Here is a 16187-nt window from a genome sequence, read left to right as displayed (position 1 = left end):
GGGCAGAGCCCTGGGAAGGCCGGGGGCTGGCAGCGGGCTGGCTTTGCACGGGCTGAGGCTTCCACCCTGCGTCCTGCCGCAGAACTGCAGCGCTGGATGCTGAGCAACACCCGGGGGTGCGCCCTGCGACCCCGGACAGCACCCACCCGGCGTCCTGCACCCCCGGACAGCACCCACCGGGGGGGCTCTGCCTCCAGCAGCTTCATGGGGTCAGCACGGAGGAGAGGTGTGGGGTGCCAGGGCAGCTGCGTGCACTGTGAGCTTTATCACGGCCACCTCTGAGCCCGCAGCACCTCGGTGTTGGAGCATCCCCTCTCCCGCCGAGCGGTAGCCTTCGGGTGCCAAAGCCTGGATTTGGGAACACGCTCCGGGCACTGCGGCTGGAGCCGCGGCCATACCCAGCTGACCCCGCTCCGTGTCACCGTGGGGCTGCAGAAGTCCTCTGGGTGCTCCTTTGGCAGTGCAGTGTGCTGCTCCGGGGCTGGGGGGAGTCGGGGGGAGCCCTCAGCAGCCCCCGGTCAGACGTGGAGGTGGCAGCAGGCGAAGGCAGCCCTGAGCCCCCAGCACGCTGTGCCAGGAGCCCTGGCTGCCACCCGGGGCCACCAGGTCCCCAGGCGGTGCCACCCAGCCGTGCCCCCCTCCCTGCGCAGTGGCCGGGGGCAGCTTTGGGGTGCTGCCGTCCCCTCCGCCACCCTACGGGAGAGGCACATTTTCAAGCCGCATTTTGTGATGGACGAGCGAGGCATCAAAGCCGGAATATCAGAGCTGCAGGCAGGAGCCGCGGGTGGTTCCTGCCCCTCCCCACAACTGGTGGCAAAGCCTTTCTGCCAGCCCAGCCTTTGGGGACAGGGGCTCCCGGGGCTCCCCAGCCGTTCTGCTCCCCGAGCTGGGCGCTGGGTGCCCGGCAGGTGGCAGCAGGGCCCGTGGTGACAGCGGTGGCGCCGGGCCGGGAGCCGCGGGCTGCAGCCGGGGACGCGCGGCACCGAGGCATCTGAGGTCGCTCCTGCCCGGGATGGGAAAGGTTTTGGGGCCATCCCGCTCCTCCTGGAAGGACAAAGTAGCTGCCAACACCAGCTGGAGGGGATTTCTGCAAAGGTTTGGGGAGGGCTCGACCTGAGCGGCTGGGAGCACGCAGGGGCTGCGGGAGGCAGGGGACTGCTGGTGACAGTGTCCTGAGGACGTGCCCCGGGGAAACCTGCGGGCAGCGAGCACTTCCAGCTCCCCTCCAGATGATGCACCTGAGCTGCTGCTGAAACCTCGCTCACTCAAACATGTTTCGGCCGTGTATTTAATGTTTGGCATTTTGCGGATGAAAGGGTGCTGGGGGCTTGGGGAGCAAAGTGTGATGGCAACGGCACCTCCCTGTTCTTTCGGAGGTACCCACCGAAGGCTGCTCCTCTTCACCAGCCCCAGGCTGCAGAAACTCCGGGGAGGGAAGTGAGGAAAGGCAGGGGACGGGGAAGGGGACAGGGATGGGGCCGGGGACAGGGCAGGCAGCCAGCACAGCCCCTGAAGGTGGCAGTGCCCAGGGGCCGGGGTGGGGAAAGGCAGATGTGCGCAGCCGGGAAGGTGTCGCTGGGAGCCGTCCTCTCCCAGGAGGTTTGTTGGGATGTTAAACCTTTCCCTTTCAGGCCCCAGGGGCAGGTGCAAAGCAAGTCAGGAGGGTGGGGAAGGTGCAACATGAGCGGCCTTTTGTCCCCCAAATTGAGAAGGAACAAAAGACCTGTTTGTCAGCTGGAGGAAACGCTATTCAACATTTCTCCCAGGCTGAAAAACCGCATTGCAAGGCAACGCATAGCAGTTGGGAGCTTTTTATACTGGTAAGGTATCTCTGCCAAGGGCTGGTGCAGGCAACCCGGCAAAGCCCCGGAGCAGCCCCTGGGTCCCCCCACGGGGAGGACGGGGCAGGAGGGTGGAGAAGGGGAGGTGCAGGGGGCAGCCCTGGGCGAGGACCAAGTGCAGGACCCTCACTCCTCCCCCGGGCAGGAGACCCCCTCGGCCTCTCTGCCCTGCATAAATCTTTAAACTTCAATTAACTCCACTTCCCCCAGGGGTGGGTTTCACCCTGGTGCTCTAATTCTCATTTATTTTAAAGCTGCTCCGTGCTTGGGAAATCCATTGGCATTTCTCGGCTCGGATTTGCAAATTCGTGTGTTTTAACATGAGTGTAAATCCAAGCCTTGCAGTCAGCGGGAGGCCAGCAGGGGTGGCTGTGTCACTCTTTGTGCTCTCCGGGTCTCAGGTGGTGCAGAGATGTGCACCTTCATCTGTGCATTTTGGGGCAGCACAGGAACAGCCGACGCCGTGTATCGAATCTCACAGAAGTCATATTTTTCTGTGTCTGTGCCCACACACCTGGGGACACCTCCAAGTGACCAGGAGACCAGTGTCAGGGACAGGAGGGAGCAGTGAGACCCTGGTGCAGTGTTTGGTAGCAGTGAGCTGGAGACAGCTGGAATTTATCCTCTGAGGGATCTGTGTGCATCCTTGGGCCACCCGTGGGCTGGGGACAGGGACAGGCAGGACCCCTCAGATAAGGTTGTTCTCTGGCTGAATCAAAACCAGGCAGTGTTCTGGGAGGACAGGATTTACTTTTCTCTAGCACACAATGAACACTGAAAAATAGTTTATAAAAATATTTTTTTTAAACATTTAATTTTAAAAATTAAATATATATATATATTGATGCCAAAGAGGGTAGGGGTGGGTCAGAAAAATGAGCTTTTCTCTCTTCTCACCCCTTGTTACTAAGGCATCTGGGGGCAGGGCTGGGGAGTGTGACCAGCTGGCATATAGCAGCCTTTCCTGCCACGGGCAGCAGAGCTTTACCCAGAGCACAAACATCACTGCCCTGCTGAGCACCTGGGGAAACTGAGGCCAGAACACAGCCACCCACCTACCTTTGGACAGGAGGAATGCCGGGTGGGTTTGGGAGGCTGTGGACCCATCAGCAAGGCTCTGCTTCCCCGGAGGTCGATGCAGGCAGGCAAAGGCTGCTCAGAGCCCCTTCCCCAGCCCCCGCAGCTGGGGCTGACCCCGTGCCTCGCCGCCCGGCCAGAGAAGCCCACCCCGCTGCCTTTCCGCAGGTTCCCCTATTAAAAGGTTATAGCCACTCGAAGGCCACTTCATCCAGCTTAATACATACTTAATTATAATTGGGTTAGGATGGCTGCCAAAAAGAGAGCGAACACTGCGAAGCGTTCTGGGTAAGGCTCAGCAAAAAGCCGTGTCCTGCTGTCCTTTGGGTGACGTGCCCTCACCACACCAAGCCCCACATGTGGGGACACTGCTGCTCCCAGCAGCCTCTCCGTGCAGAAGTGGTTTGGGGTCTGGAGAGTCCCCTGGCACCCGTTGTACCCCTCATGTGACAAGAGGGCGTTCTGCTTAAGGAAGGTGTGTGCTCGCAGTCCCCATGGCCATCTGCATGATGCCCGCTGCTCAGCCCCAAGGACAGACCCTGCTGGCTCAGTCCTGCAGATCCCCCACCACGCTGTGACTGTGCCTGAGGGAACAGGATGCTTTCTGGAACCTTTATTTCTTTATTATTTTGAAACACACAGAGACAGACAGCAGCCCCATCACCTGCACTGCTGAAACAGCCTGCACGGCACTGCCACCACTGCAAACAGAGCTGAGCCCCAAAAGCCCCCTCATCCCTCCAAAGCAAATGCTGGAGAGGAGTAAATCATTTGATGAAGGGAGTTATTAGGTGGCTCAGAAGCTCTGGGGATATGTGTGTGTGTGCGAACAACCCTGCTCCCAAGGCAGCTGGGGTACCCTCGGTTCTGCCTGCCCTGGCCCCACGCAGCCGTGTGCCCTCCATCCCCGCCCTCTCTGTCCAGGTCCGATCTTTGCCTAACATCGGCTTAAGAAGATCAAATTCCTTTTCACGACTCTATTCTGACTCAGCGGGGAGGAAAATTCCCAACAAGAAGCTCAGTGCTTCAGCTCCCCGGCCTTTCACAGGGCCTGTATGAAACGAACGTCTCGGGCTGTCCTGGGCAGACTCCATCAAGGTAGGAAACCTCTGCAGAGCCACTTTCTGGTGCCAGTCCCAAAGAAAATCCCACACCAGGCTGGTGTCGATTGTGTCCATTGTGCCCAGAAGACATTTCTGTAACGTAGGTGAGGAGCTGTCTCTGCTCCCATTAGCTATTTTAAAGGCATGTTTGTTGTTTTCAAGGAGCATTGCTCGCTGCACGTTGCTCGCTGCAATGTCCCTGCCCTAGCAGGGCAGTGGTTTCACTGTCCCAGCTCAACCCAGCTGCTCTCCCTTCGCTCTGGGCAGTGTTTAGTCACTGCCATAACACCGACTGGTTTCCCTCTCCATCGGGGTTCCAGGAACCTTGTGTTTTCATTGCTGCTCCAGTTTTGTTAACAAAGGTAAAAGCAGCAAGAAAAAAAGACCATTTTTCATTTGAGTAGTACTGGCCTAGACTCAAGAGGAACAAACTTCACTGTGTTCTTCCCCAGATGGGACCTGGAGGCAGATGTTTCTCAGTCAGCTCAGTTTTCCTACTGAAATAATGTCCAGCAGCTCCCAGTGCCTGCCATGGGTGCCAGGGCCAACAGCCGCTGGGAACGCGCTGGTGTCCGCCGAGGCTGCATCAGCTGCAGGCAGCAAGGGGGAGGTCAGCACACCCAAAGCCTCCATCCATGGGCAGCAGAAGGGCAGCTGCAGGGGAAAGATCGGAGCTAAAGGTCAGAGCTGATTATTTGGGGACAGATTTGCTTATTCTGGCTCCCAAACAGCTTCACAGGCTGCCCAGACCCTTGCCTCAGCCCTGAGGGGAGTTTTCTTGGGTGGGCACAGAGCCGGGGGTCCTAGGACAGGTCTGTCCCCAGAGCCCAGGGACAGCAGCTTGGAGCTGGGCAGTGGGTGGTTGTGATGGGAAGAGGCTAGCCCTAAAAATGGCAGCAAGTCCTTTGTGAAGGGTGGACTCTCTCCTATTTGTGGAATGGCTGCTTCTGCACCGCTAAAACTCTGCAGGTCAAACACTGCTGCTGTTTGTCCTACAGTTACTGCACTGTGCCTTCCCAAAGCCCCACAACATCGGCACAAGTCTTTCTGAACAAAACATTTTACTGAATGAGCCAGATACCTCTACCCCTTGTGTGTCCCCACAGATCCTCAACAAGCTATGAACAGGAATTTGCCTCCCCAGATCAAAAACCCACTTTCTGCACCCCACATCTTCCAGCTCCACAAAATCGGGATATAGCCACTAGTGCCCCAAAATGCACCGTGTTTATCTGTTCCTTTGGTGCAGGTGTTCCTGCCAGCCCCAGCAAGGTTTCTTCAGCTGTGCTAGGGCGTTCCCAGCAGACCGAGCTCCCATTTCACTTCTGATGGTTTTGCACATTGAGATCAGAACATTGCTGCAAGGTCATTGTGTTCCTCTCGTCCTGGTCCCTGTGATGCAGTGCTCAGAAAAGTAATTTTCCTGTGGAAATAGCTTAATAATGTAGGGTAGCCTTCTTTGGAATACAGGAGCAAATGAAGTCAGGAGTGTCCATGCATATTTTGTAGCTATGCCATGTAACATCCACTTTTTCACCCCGATGACACTTTGACAACATGTCCAACGTCCAGAATATGAACACATTTTCTGGGCTAATCTGCATTATTTTTTGTTCTGCTGCATTTGCACCCATCCAAATTAAGCCATTCTTTCTGCCAAGAAGCACACAACTGAATCACGGCATTTAACAGTTTTACCGTGGAGCAGTGCCTTGGGTGTTTGGGTGGTTTTGTACCTGCACTGCTGCAGGTCCCGGTGGAGGCTGAACCCACCTGCCAGTCCCCGCTCGGTACGGAGGGGAGCTGCTGCGTGTCAGCCTGCTCTGCTCAAAGCAAACCGCATATCGCACACAGAGCTTTCTAGCCTGCCTGCCCTACAGCAAACATTTTGCAGGAGAAAATATAGTATTCCAGGGGCTTATCTCACTTGGTGGCAATTCTGGGTGAATAATTGAAATCCAAGTTGATCATTAGAGGTTCACAGAGATGCTGAATAGCCCAGTGTTCAGTGGTCTCTGCCAGCCACGGCCAATTTACATTAAAGGCTTGATTCCTTCTACAGCCCACTTCTCAGCCCATGGGAAACCTCCCTGTAGCTTATTCTTCGTTTGCAAGGACTGTCTAGTTTAGGGGAAAGCCTTGCCTAGCTGTGCTCTTTCTGCTGCCAGCAGTGCTGCCCGGGGTTTCAGCAGGCTGAGGCGGGATGTCGCCGGCCATGTGCGCTTGCTGAAGAAGATTTAGCATCGGCCGCATGGCCAGCTCTCCCCGTGCTGAAATCGATAGTCAAGGTCTACCTAGCGATCGCTAAACTGAGCAGTTTTTGTGTAAATGAGAAGAGGCAGAGGTGTGCTTTCCCGGGAACTGGAGAGAAAACCGGCTTATGGGCTGGGGATCTGCGAAATGATCAGAGGCTTATGTGCAAATGATACTTGCTTGGGAGAGAACCATAAGTATTAGAGTAATAATAATAACAATAACTGCCTGCCGGGAGCCAAAGAGCTTTTAGAGGGGAATTAAATGTCATGTGCAAATGTCGCGATCTGTGCTGGCAGGGGCAGCAGTCCGGGAAGAGCCAGCGGTGCCTTCTTGCCTAATTCCCTTGGCACATCTCGGCAGATTCCCAGATCCTGCTATCTGCCAGCGCTGCAGCCGCGTTTCCACACGCTCCTGCAAATGTGCAACCCGTGTGAGCAGCGGGGAGCCCCAGCCCCGGGGGGACAGCCCTGGGCTCCGCTCACAGCGGGAGCATCGGGGCGAGGGCGAGCGGCCGCGGCTCGGGCTCTGCCCTGCCCGGGGACCCGCGGACGGGACGGGGGGAACAGCAGCGGAGCCCCCCGGGGTCTCTGCCCCCGCACCTGCAGCGTGAGGATTTCCTTTTTTCCTTTTTTTCCTTTTTTTTTTTTTTTCTGGGGGGGGCGGGGGGGGGGGGGGGGTCCTGGTGCCGCCCCCGTGCCCGGGTTTAAAACCCGCGGAGATATTTTCACACCTCGAACCGCCGCCCCCCCCTCCCCTCCAGCCCCCATCGCCTTGATTTAGCCCTTGGTAATTAATTTGGCATTTCAGAATAGCTACTGGGCTGGATAATGGCCTCATTCATCTCCCCAGCCTAATCTGAACAGAATCTGGAAGAAAAGCTTTCAGAAAGACAGAAACTGCCATTCGGCAACTGCTCAAAAGAACTGTCACTCCAGGGGAATAAATCGCTCCTGATTATTTCAACCCGGGTCTTCTCTGCTTTTCCAGCCGCTCCCGGTCCCCGCCGGGGGGACGGCCCCCAGATATTTGAGGAGGGGAAGATCTGGTTGGGTTTCCCCCTCCCTTCCCCAAAATCCAAGGCCGGGCGATGGCAGGGGGAGCGCATTGTTCCCGAGGAGTGGACGAGCTGCGGGGACCCGAAGCGATTTGACTTTTAAAACAGGCTCTGAGCGCCGGGGCCGCGTTTTCCCTCTGCCCACGGCGGGGCCGAAATAAAACCCTTCGCCTCTCTTACTCTCCCCCCAAAAAAGGGGCCGCTCGGCCCTGCCCCGGCCCGTCGGGGCTCGCCGTCGGGGCGCTGGATCCCGCTCCCGGGGATGCCCGGGAGTAGAGCGGGGCTGGCTGGTGTTTAATGCTGGGAAGAACAACCCAAAACTGGGCTGGGGGGCACGGCCTGGGCCTCCCCCGAGCATCCCCCGGCCCCTGACCCGGGGGGGAAGCGGCAGCCTCGGAACCGACCGCAGGGAGCTGCGCTTCGGTCCCCGCCGAGCTGCTTCCATGCGTTTAATAGCTCGAGGGAGAGGTAATTAGAGGAAAGCCTCAGTAAATCACGTTAATGACCGCAAGAGCCATTGCAAACGCCGAGGGTTGGGAAACGCCGAGCAAAGCCTGCAGGACGGGCAGCACGGAGGCGAGAGCCTGCGCTCGGCGGCCGGGGCAGCGCCGGCTGGTTGTTAAATTAACACCCGAGGGGGGATTGAACAGCACCTCGGGGCTGCAGGGGAGTTCAATGATGACCGTCTTTTTTTTTTTTTTTTTTTCCTTTTTTTCTTAGTATTATTTCATCCCTCCTTACCCCGAGGTGATGAAGTCTTGGTCCAGGCTGGGCTGGAGGGGCCGGGAGGTGTCCGGGAGGCGGTGTCGGGGTTGCGGGCACCACGATCCCGCCCGTAAGAGCTGCTTTTGGGATCAGTCGTGGGTCTTTAAGAAATTTCCGAAAATCCCCCCTCTGCCCGTCCGGACAGGGCAGCGCGGGGCCGGGGAGGGGGCCGCGGGCTCTGGGGCAGCCGGAGCAAAAAAAAACAAAACTGGAGAGAACGACAGACCCGGACAGACACCTGCTCCGGACGGACCCCGCACACGGGCAGAGGAGCCCCGCACAGGGCCCGTGGGGAAGGGCTGGTCTTAGACACGCGTGGCCGGAGGAGAAGGGCCCGGAAGGCAGAGGGGGAGCTCGGACACGACAAGGGGCATGCTGAGAGCAGCCACCCCTGGGGGGGTCCCTTGGCCCAGATTTGGGGTGCCCGGCTGGGCAACGCGATGCTGAGCCGACGGCTCGGTCATCTGGAGGGGCACAGCCCGGTCCTGGCCCCTGCAGGTTGTGGGGCAGTCGGGGGGAAAAACTCCGCGGAGGGGAGGCTGTGGCGTGCAGCGGGGCTGGCTTACACCGGGGTGCGTGTGTGTGCCCCGGCAGGGGCTGCAACCGCCTTCCTGGACGGCTCGGGTGGGACCGGCAGGAGCGGGACCCCCCCCGAGTCGATCGCATCCTTCCCACACGCGTCTCCCTCTGGCCAAGGCCGAGCAGCCGGAGCAGCAAGGGCGTCGGGAGCAGGGCGGAGGGGCTGCTTCCCGGGGAAGAGTTAACAAATCCCGGCAGCCGCGGAGCTGCCGGGGGGGGGTCAGGGGGAGCGATGGGGGCAGGGAGGCTGCGGAGCCCCGCTGCCCTGCAGGGAAGGCGGTTGCATTGCCAAAGACGCCCCGCTGGGCTAGCAGGCCCGGGAGCAGATTAATCAGGCACTAATTCAATTTACAACAACCACTTTTATTCAGCTCGGTGGCAAGGAATTCAAAGCGGGGAGAGGGGCGGGCGGAGGGGAGGGGGCGGAGGCCGGCGCGGGGCTCGCCGCTGCCCGGGCACCCCCGTCCCCTCGGGCCGCCCCGTCGGGGCTGGCAGCGGAGGGGGTCGCGCCGCCGTGCCAGGGCCCGGCCGCTTGAGTGACACGGCGTGGGCAGCGCTCCGAGAAAGGGCACGTCGGTTGGAAAAATAAAAGTGCCCTTTTAATCAAGGGGAGCGGCTGAAGGAGGCAGGGAGGCCGGCAGGGAGGCCGCTCGCCGGGAGGCTCCGCGGCTCCCGGAGTCTCGGCACCGGCACGTCGGGGCAGCGGGGGGCTCAGCGCTCCGAGAGGAGGCGGCCGTCGGGGGGCACGGGGCTGGGGAGGCCGGGGAGGGGAGCCCGGGGCTGGGCACGGCCCGGTGCGGGACAAGTGCTGCCCTTCAACACCTTCCTTCCGTGGGCAGACGGAGCCACAAGGTGTGAGCCGAGGGGGAGAGGCGAGAGGCCGGGCTGTGCCGGGCCTCTGAAATAACCTGCCGGGCTCTGCCGGCCCCTGAGCTACCGAATCGTGTCCGAGGACTCGAGACTTCCCCGAGTGAAACTTTCCCGGCACCTGGTTTTCTCTCACAGAATCACACGGGCTGGGACACTGAGGGGCCGGGAGTCCCCCGGGACCGGGACGGGCACAGACGCCCCCAGCTCCCTCCGGGCACCTGCGCTCGGGCTCTGCCTCGGGTCCCCACGCCGTGTCCGGCACCGCTTTGTCTGTTCGGGGCAGCCCCCGCCGTGCCGAGGGGTCAGGCCCGACCTGACTCGGGGACGGGGCGAGGGGGAGATGCCGGCAGCGAGAAGCTGGGAGGGGGTCCGATCCCGGCCCTCTCGGCATCCTCACGGGTGTGCGCGACCCCCGCGGGCTCTCCCCGCCCGGTGCGCACGGAGCCTCGGCGGCTTTGCGCTCTCCCGGCCCCGTCGGGGCACGGCGGCGGCCAGGAGGAACCCAGGGCGGGGGTCCCCCGGCGCGGCGGTGGGAGGGGGCGGCCAGAGCCGGGCCCTTCCCCGGCTTCTCGGGGGGCCCATGACCGAAAAGTCGGGGCGGGACCCCCACACACACCGCGGGCTCGGCGGGACCGCTCCCATCCTTCCCCCCTCTCCCCCCCCCCGACGCCTGTGCGTGTCTCTGGCTGAGCCGCCAGTGGATGTCGTTGTTCTGTTCCTTGAGCGCAATGTCACTCCTTTAGCATGACCTCAAACGCGGCGGGGGCTGGGACCGCCAGTCATTCTCCGTGCGAGAGCCGGGGCGGGAGGCAGGCGGGACCCAGCCCCGCCGCCAGCGGCACTTTTGTGGTGCCGCCGCCGCCGCCGTCCCCCTTTCCTCCGCGGGGCTGGCCGCGGGGCGGGCGATGCTCCGGGCTCCGTGAGCCGCCCCCCGCGTCCCGCCGCCCTCGGCCGCGTCGCCCCGCGGAGCTGCGCGCAAGAGCCCGGCGCGGCCCCGCGGGTGCCCGGCGGGTCCCTCGCTGCTGCTGCGCGCAGGTCGGCGGCCGCAGGATGCCGCGGAGGGGCGCGGAGGCGCCGCTCGCCCTGCTGCTGGCCGCGGCGTGGCTGGCGCAGCCGCTGCGCGGTGGCTACCACGGGCTGAGCATGTTCGCCGTGCAGACGGCGCAGCCCGACCCCTGCTACGACGAGCACGGGCTGCCCCGCCGCTGCATCCCCGACTTCGTCAACTCGGCCTTCGGCAAGGAGGTGAAGGTGTCGAGCACCTGCGGGAAGCCGCCGTCGCGGTACTGCGTGGTCACGGAGAAGGGCGAGGAGCAGGTCCGCTCCTGCCACCTCTGCAACGCCTCCGACCCCAAGCGCGCCCACCCGCCCTCCTTCCTCACCGACCTCAACAACCCGCACAACCTGACGTGCTGGCAGTCCGACAGCTACGTGCAGTACCCGCACAACGTCACCCTCACCCTCTCCCTCGGCAAGAAGTTCGAGGTGACCTACGTGAGCCTGCAGTTCTGCTCGCCGCGCCCCGAGTCCATGGCCATCTACAAGTCCATGGACTACGGCAAGACCTGGGTGCCCTTCCAGTTCTACTCCACGCAGTGCCGCAAGATGTACAACAAGCCCAGCCGCGCCACCATCACCAAGCAGAACGAGCAGGAGGCCATCTGCACCGACTCGCACACCGACGTGCGGCCCCTCTCCGGCGGCCTCATCGCCTTCAGCACCCTGGACGGCCGCCCCACGGCCCACGACTTCGACAACTCGCCCGTGCTGCAGGACTGGGTGACGGCCACCGACATCAAGGTGACCTTCAGCCGCCTCCACACCTTCGGCGACGAGAACGAGGACGACTCCGAGCTCGCCCGCGACTCCTACTTCTACGCCGTGTCCGACCTGCAGGTCGGCGGGCGCTGCAAGTGCAACGGCCACGCGTCCCGCTGCGTGCGCGACCGCGACGACAACCTGGTGTGCGACTGCAAGCACAACACGGCCGGCCCCGAGTGCGACCGCTGCAAGCCCTTCCACTACGACCGGCCCTGGCAGAGAGCCACGGCCCGGGAGGCCAACGAGTGCGTGGGTGAGTCCCCGCGTGGGAGCGCACGGCGTGGGCACCGCCGGGACCCGGGGAGAGGGCGCTGGGGTCCCCCCGAAAGGGCACGGCGAGGGAGGGGACAGCCACGGGCACCCAAACCCGCGGCGGGGACCTGAGGGAACAGGGAGCGAAAGGCGCGGGGGCAGCCGGGGCCATCCCGGGACACGGGGAGCGGCGCGGGGACACGCGGGGACACGGGGAGCGGGACGCGGAGAGGACACGGGAGTAGCCGGAAATGCAGGGCAAAGGAGGGGACACCCGGGGGACTCCCAGAGACACAGAAACGCGGAGCAGGGGATACTGAGGCACCCGGGAGCGCAAGGCAGGGGACACAGCAGCGGCCGGGAGCGCATCGGTGAGGTGCCCGGGAGACCCCGAGGCGCAGAGCGGGGACCCCGGGGGACCCGGGGCAGGGGACGGCGAGGGGTCTGCGACAGGGACACGGAGCGCCGAACGACCCGAGAGTGCAGGGCAGGGAGTGCGGGAGGCCCGGGACGCGGAGGCACCCGGAGGGTCGGGAGCACCGAGGGACGCTGGAGAACTGAGCAGGGACCGCGGGCGGCTCGGAAGGACAGGACAGGGGACACGGTGGAAATCAGCGCGGGGAGAGGGGACACGGAGCAAAATGGCAAAACCCCGGTCGTGCGCGACGCTGCTCGGAGAGGCGCGGGCGGGGCAGGGTCCCCTGTCCTGGGCTGGGGTCTGGGTATCCGTGCCGGGGGTCGGCGCTCGCAGGGAGCCCCGGCCGGGGCCGGGAACGGCTCCGGTCCTGGACAGGGAGAGAAGGCGGCCGGGCGCGGGGCAGCTCGGCGAAGTCCCGGTCCCCGTCCTGCCCTGAGGTGGGGGCGGCCCCGGGCGGGCAGCGGGAGGTGTCGGGGACGGGGACGGAAACGGGAACGGGAACGGGAACGGGTCCCGAGAGCAAACGGCAGCGGCAGCAGCGCTCCGGGACGGGCCGGTTCGCTCCGTGCCTGGCAAGAAACCCGTGCCGTCCGGGCTGAAAGCGAGCCCCAGCTCCGGGGCTAACCCGAGGGGGAGACGGGCACAGGGTGAGGTTTTTGGGGGCAGTTCCCCTGCAGCCCCGTGCACCCCGCCGACTCCTGCCCTTGCGCTGCCGGTCCCCTTCTCAGTCCGGTTTACGGAGCCGTGCCAGGTCCTGCGTGGGACGGGGGTCTCGGGGTGAGCTAGCCCGGAGTCTGGGCTCGGCTCGGCTCGGCTCGGTTCTGCTCCGCTCCGCTCGGCTCGGCTCGGCAGGGCTCGCCCCGCCGCGCCGGAGCGCGTCTCCGGCACTCCGCCGCCCGCAGCCTCCTTGTTTACACGGAAAACTCGGCCCCGTCTTCCAAAACATTTGCAGCTCCGACGATAGGAAAAAAAAAAAAATCAACAACGAGCGGCCGGGTTGGGCTTTGGCTTTTTTTTTTTTTCTGCTTTCTTTCCTTTTTTTTTTTTTTTTTTTTCTTCCCAAATCATATTCAGATGTGTCCCTTGCAGAGAGAACAATTTCTTCGCCGGCGCCTTCAGCACCGAGGCACGGCCAAGCCGGGCTGCGGCCGCGGGTTACCGGGCTCGGGCAGGGGGCTGCGGGGGCCGGGGGCACCGGGACCCGCCGGGGGCGGCCGTGGGGAGCTCCACGTGCCGCTGCCGGGAAGGTGCAGGGAAAGGGGAATCCGGGGGAGCCCAGGGGGTGCCGGCTGTGCCCCCGGTGCTGCGGCGCTGCTCAGCCCCGGGGGGGAGACGAGGGGCCGGGCCGGGCCGAGCCTCCGCTCTCCGCCGGGCTGCGGCTCACGTCGGGGCGGCTCCGGAGCGGCGGCGGTGGGGAGAGGCCGGGCCCCGGGGGGAGGCGGGCGGGGAGAGCGGCTCGGACGTGCGAACAGCGCCGAGCCGTGATTTATCTCCGGTTTTCCTTCTGTCCCTGCGGGGTTCCTCTGTGAACAGTGCTTTGCGCCTGTGGAAGGGGCTCCGCGCCCCGGCCACCGGGCAGGGACAGATCCCAGCGGCACCCCGGGGTGAGCATCCCTGCCAGGAGCTGGAGGGGCTCAGCTTCCCCCAGGCTTCTGCCCCATCTCGCAGCCCGGGACAGGTTCCCTGCTCGCAGAAAGTTCTCTCCATCAGTAGTGCCATAAAATTCGGGGTGCCCCAGGTCACTGTCAGATCCTTGTCTGCTCTGCAGCGCCCTGAACTGCCCCTGTAAAAGCTACTGTTCAGTCATCGTGCTGGCCCTGTGTGCCTACCATCTTTCTTACTTCCAATTTACTTCCAATAAACTTCACGGTTTCCAGTAAAGTGTGTGTCTTCGTGCCAGGCTCTGCATTTCAGACCATGCACAGTTCTAGCTGTGTCAGACTTCTGCAAACGAAAATCTCCGAGGCTTTTTCCTCTTCCTCAGAGTTTGCTGGGAAATGAATGTTTTGCAACGGTAAAGCTACTGTAAAACAATTTTCCTGAGTCTGTTTTTCCTGCAGATTCCCTGGGGCCATACCTATCAGTCTGCAACACCAACCACGGCCAAACAACTGCATTGGCCTGCCAAGCCCACACGGCCCAGAATAATCCCCCTAGATAAAGATCACAATAACCCCATTCAGCTCCCACCCACTTGCTCATGACCATCAGCCCACCCTGATTTCTCTCCCAAACCCAGAGATAAAGTCAGCCTCTGCGCTCACTCAGAGGCTGCGGGTGCCAGCCTTCACCGGGCAGAGGCCGGGGACAGGCGGTGAGGAAGTCTGCGGATGATGGTGGTGGTGATGCCATTGGCCACACTCCGGAGGGATCTTCAACCTCTTGAAGAGGTTGAGAAAGAGGTGAATGAGCAGCAGTGGTATGGGGGCAGGCGAATTAGCCAAATCTACTGAATTTGCACCAGCCAGAGGTGTGAGAAGCAGTTCTGACTTTTTCATTGAATTTGCTCTTTTTCGGGAAAGTTGGGTTTTCAACCAAAGAGAAAAATGACAGAATGTGTCTGCTCTGCCTGAAAATTTGGGTGTTTTCTTTGGTAAGCCCATTCCCCCTGCCAAAACCGAATCTTTGTTCCTATTCATGCTTATTTGGGGCTGAAAAAGAAACGCGCTGGAGTTTCTGACAAAAAGTCAAAATTTCCCACGGGAATGTTTTTCACCAGCCAGATCTAATTTTTCTTTATCAATTCTTGCTGCCTGCAAGAGCCCAGGCACCATGCAGGGAGAGGACAGGACACGGCCCCAGGAGATGTTCTCCGGGGGCCTGCTCCAGCAGAAGGGGCTCAGCCAGCAGAACTTCCCTCTGGTTCAGGTTCCCATTGACTTTACCTGGCAAATAACTCCTCCACGTAGAGCTTGGCCTTACAGTCTGGCTTTGGCCAGGCGCCTGGGAGCTAACATGCTCCAGGGAGGACACAGCTTGGAGGGAAGCTGTTGCAATCACTCAGCCAGTCAGGGAGGTCTGCTCTCCATCCTCCATCTCCCCAGCAGTGCTCAGCACCGTCGGGCCAGCTCAGAGTCCGGCCAGCCCAAGCCCCGCTTTTTGTCCAACCCATGTTGTCCTGATGAAGCTTCCAGCTCCCCCGTGAGAGGAGAACACAGCTGGAAAAGGCTGAACTGAAACGCCTTCAGAGCTCTACTGCTGGTGAGCTTGTGTGGATGCACGAAAACAGCCAGGGACCCAGCTCCAACCAGGTTTAGCAACATCAGTAAATTCGGTCAACACCACCCCACGTTTTCTCATGGACCGCGGTGTTATTCTGAGCGCTGGAAATGAATGTGGACAAAAAAGCCATGAAACACTTTTGAAATCTCACTTTCCCTTGCATAAATACCACTGCATTTGCCTTGGTCGGAGAAAGCTCTGCCAGACAAGTGCAGGCTGCAGGCACTTTGGGAACAGCCTCCAGACGCGGTTCCCAGTGCCGCCTCAGGCGCTCCGCAGCATTTCCCCGCAGGGACAGGAGATGCGCCCGGCACCTGCACATTTCTCTGACGTCAGTGGCATTTGCAGGTGCCGGGCGCCTCTCGGATTTTGGCCTTCTGTTATGCCTAGAGAGCGTTTAACAATAACAAGTGCGATTGCAGTGAGAAAAAGGAAACATATTGTGTTTTCAGATAGGGGATTTGGCACAAGACGCGTGCAAAGCCTGGTGTTAGACAGGCTCTGCTCCGCGGCGAGCGCTGCGGTGGGGTTCCCAGGCTGTGATACGTCTCTTGTCAGAGCAATTTGTGAGCCAGCCTCTCCTCCAGCTGAGAGGAAACTTCATCTCCGAGGTGGAGGGGTCCAGGAATTACTAGAGACCAGGCTGCCAGACATTCTCAATGAAAAACTTCCTCCCAGACAAACCTGGGGCTGGACCTTTATCGTCTCCGTGGCAGTTCAGGGAGATATTTGCCGGGCAGTGCTGACTATAGCAGCTGTTAGGCTCCCCTCCATCCTCATCACAACCAGGGAAATCAAATCCTCCCGTGTCCGCAGCGTGCTGCCCCAGCCGCACCGCAGCAGCGTGCTCTTCTCGCTCCGGTCCTGCAGAGGGATCTAGGGACTGTAGGATTTCCTCTCAGGGCATTCCTGGTGTCCCTTATGAAACT

General features: G+C 61.5%; 1 protein-coding gene across 1 annotated transcript in view; it reads left to right on the top strand.

Annotated features, from left to right (window-relative positions):
- Window positions 1–10595: 10595 nt before the first annotated feature.
- Window positions 10596–16187, top strand: part of NTN1 (netrin 1) — a gene marked incomplete at its 5' end in the record, with an annotated part of 81810 nt that continues 76218 nt past the window's right edge. The window contains one exon of the mRNA XM_084298374.1: window positions 10596–11619. Coding sequence (XP_084154500.1) covers window positions 10596–11619 — 1024 coding nt within the window. The remainder of the gene's footprint in view (window positions 11620–16187) is intronic.

The sequence above is a fragment of the Netta rufina genome, assembly GCF_964035555.1.
Source record: "Netta rufina genome assembly, chromosome: 19".
NCBI lineage: Eukaryota > Metazoa > Chordata > Aves > Anseriformes > Anatidae > Netta > Netta rufina.
The sequence above is the reverse complement of the archived record's forward strand: the minus strand, read 5'-3'. Positions and strand labels throughout refer to the sequence as shown.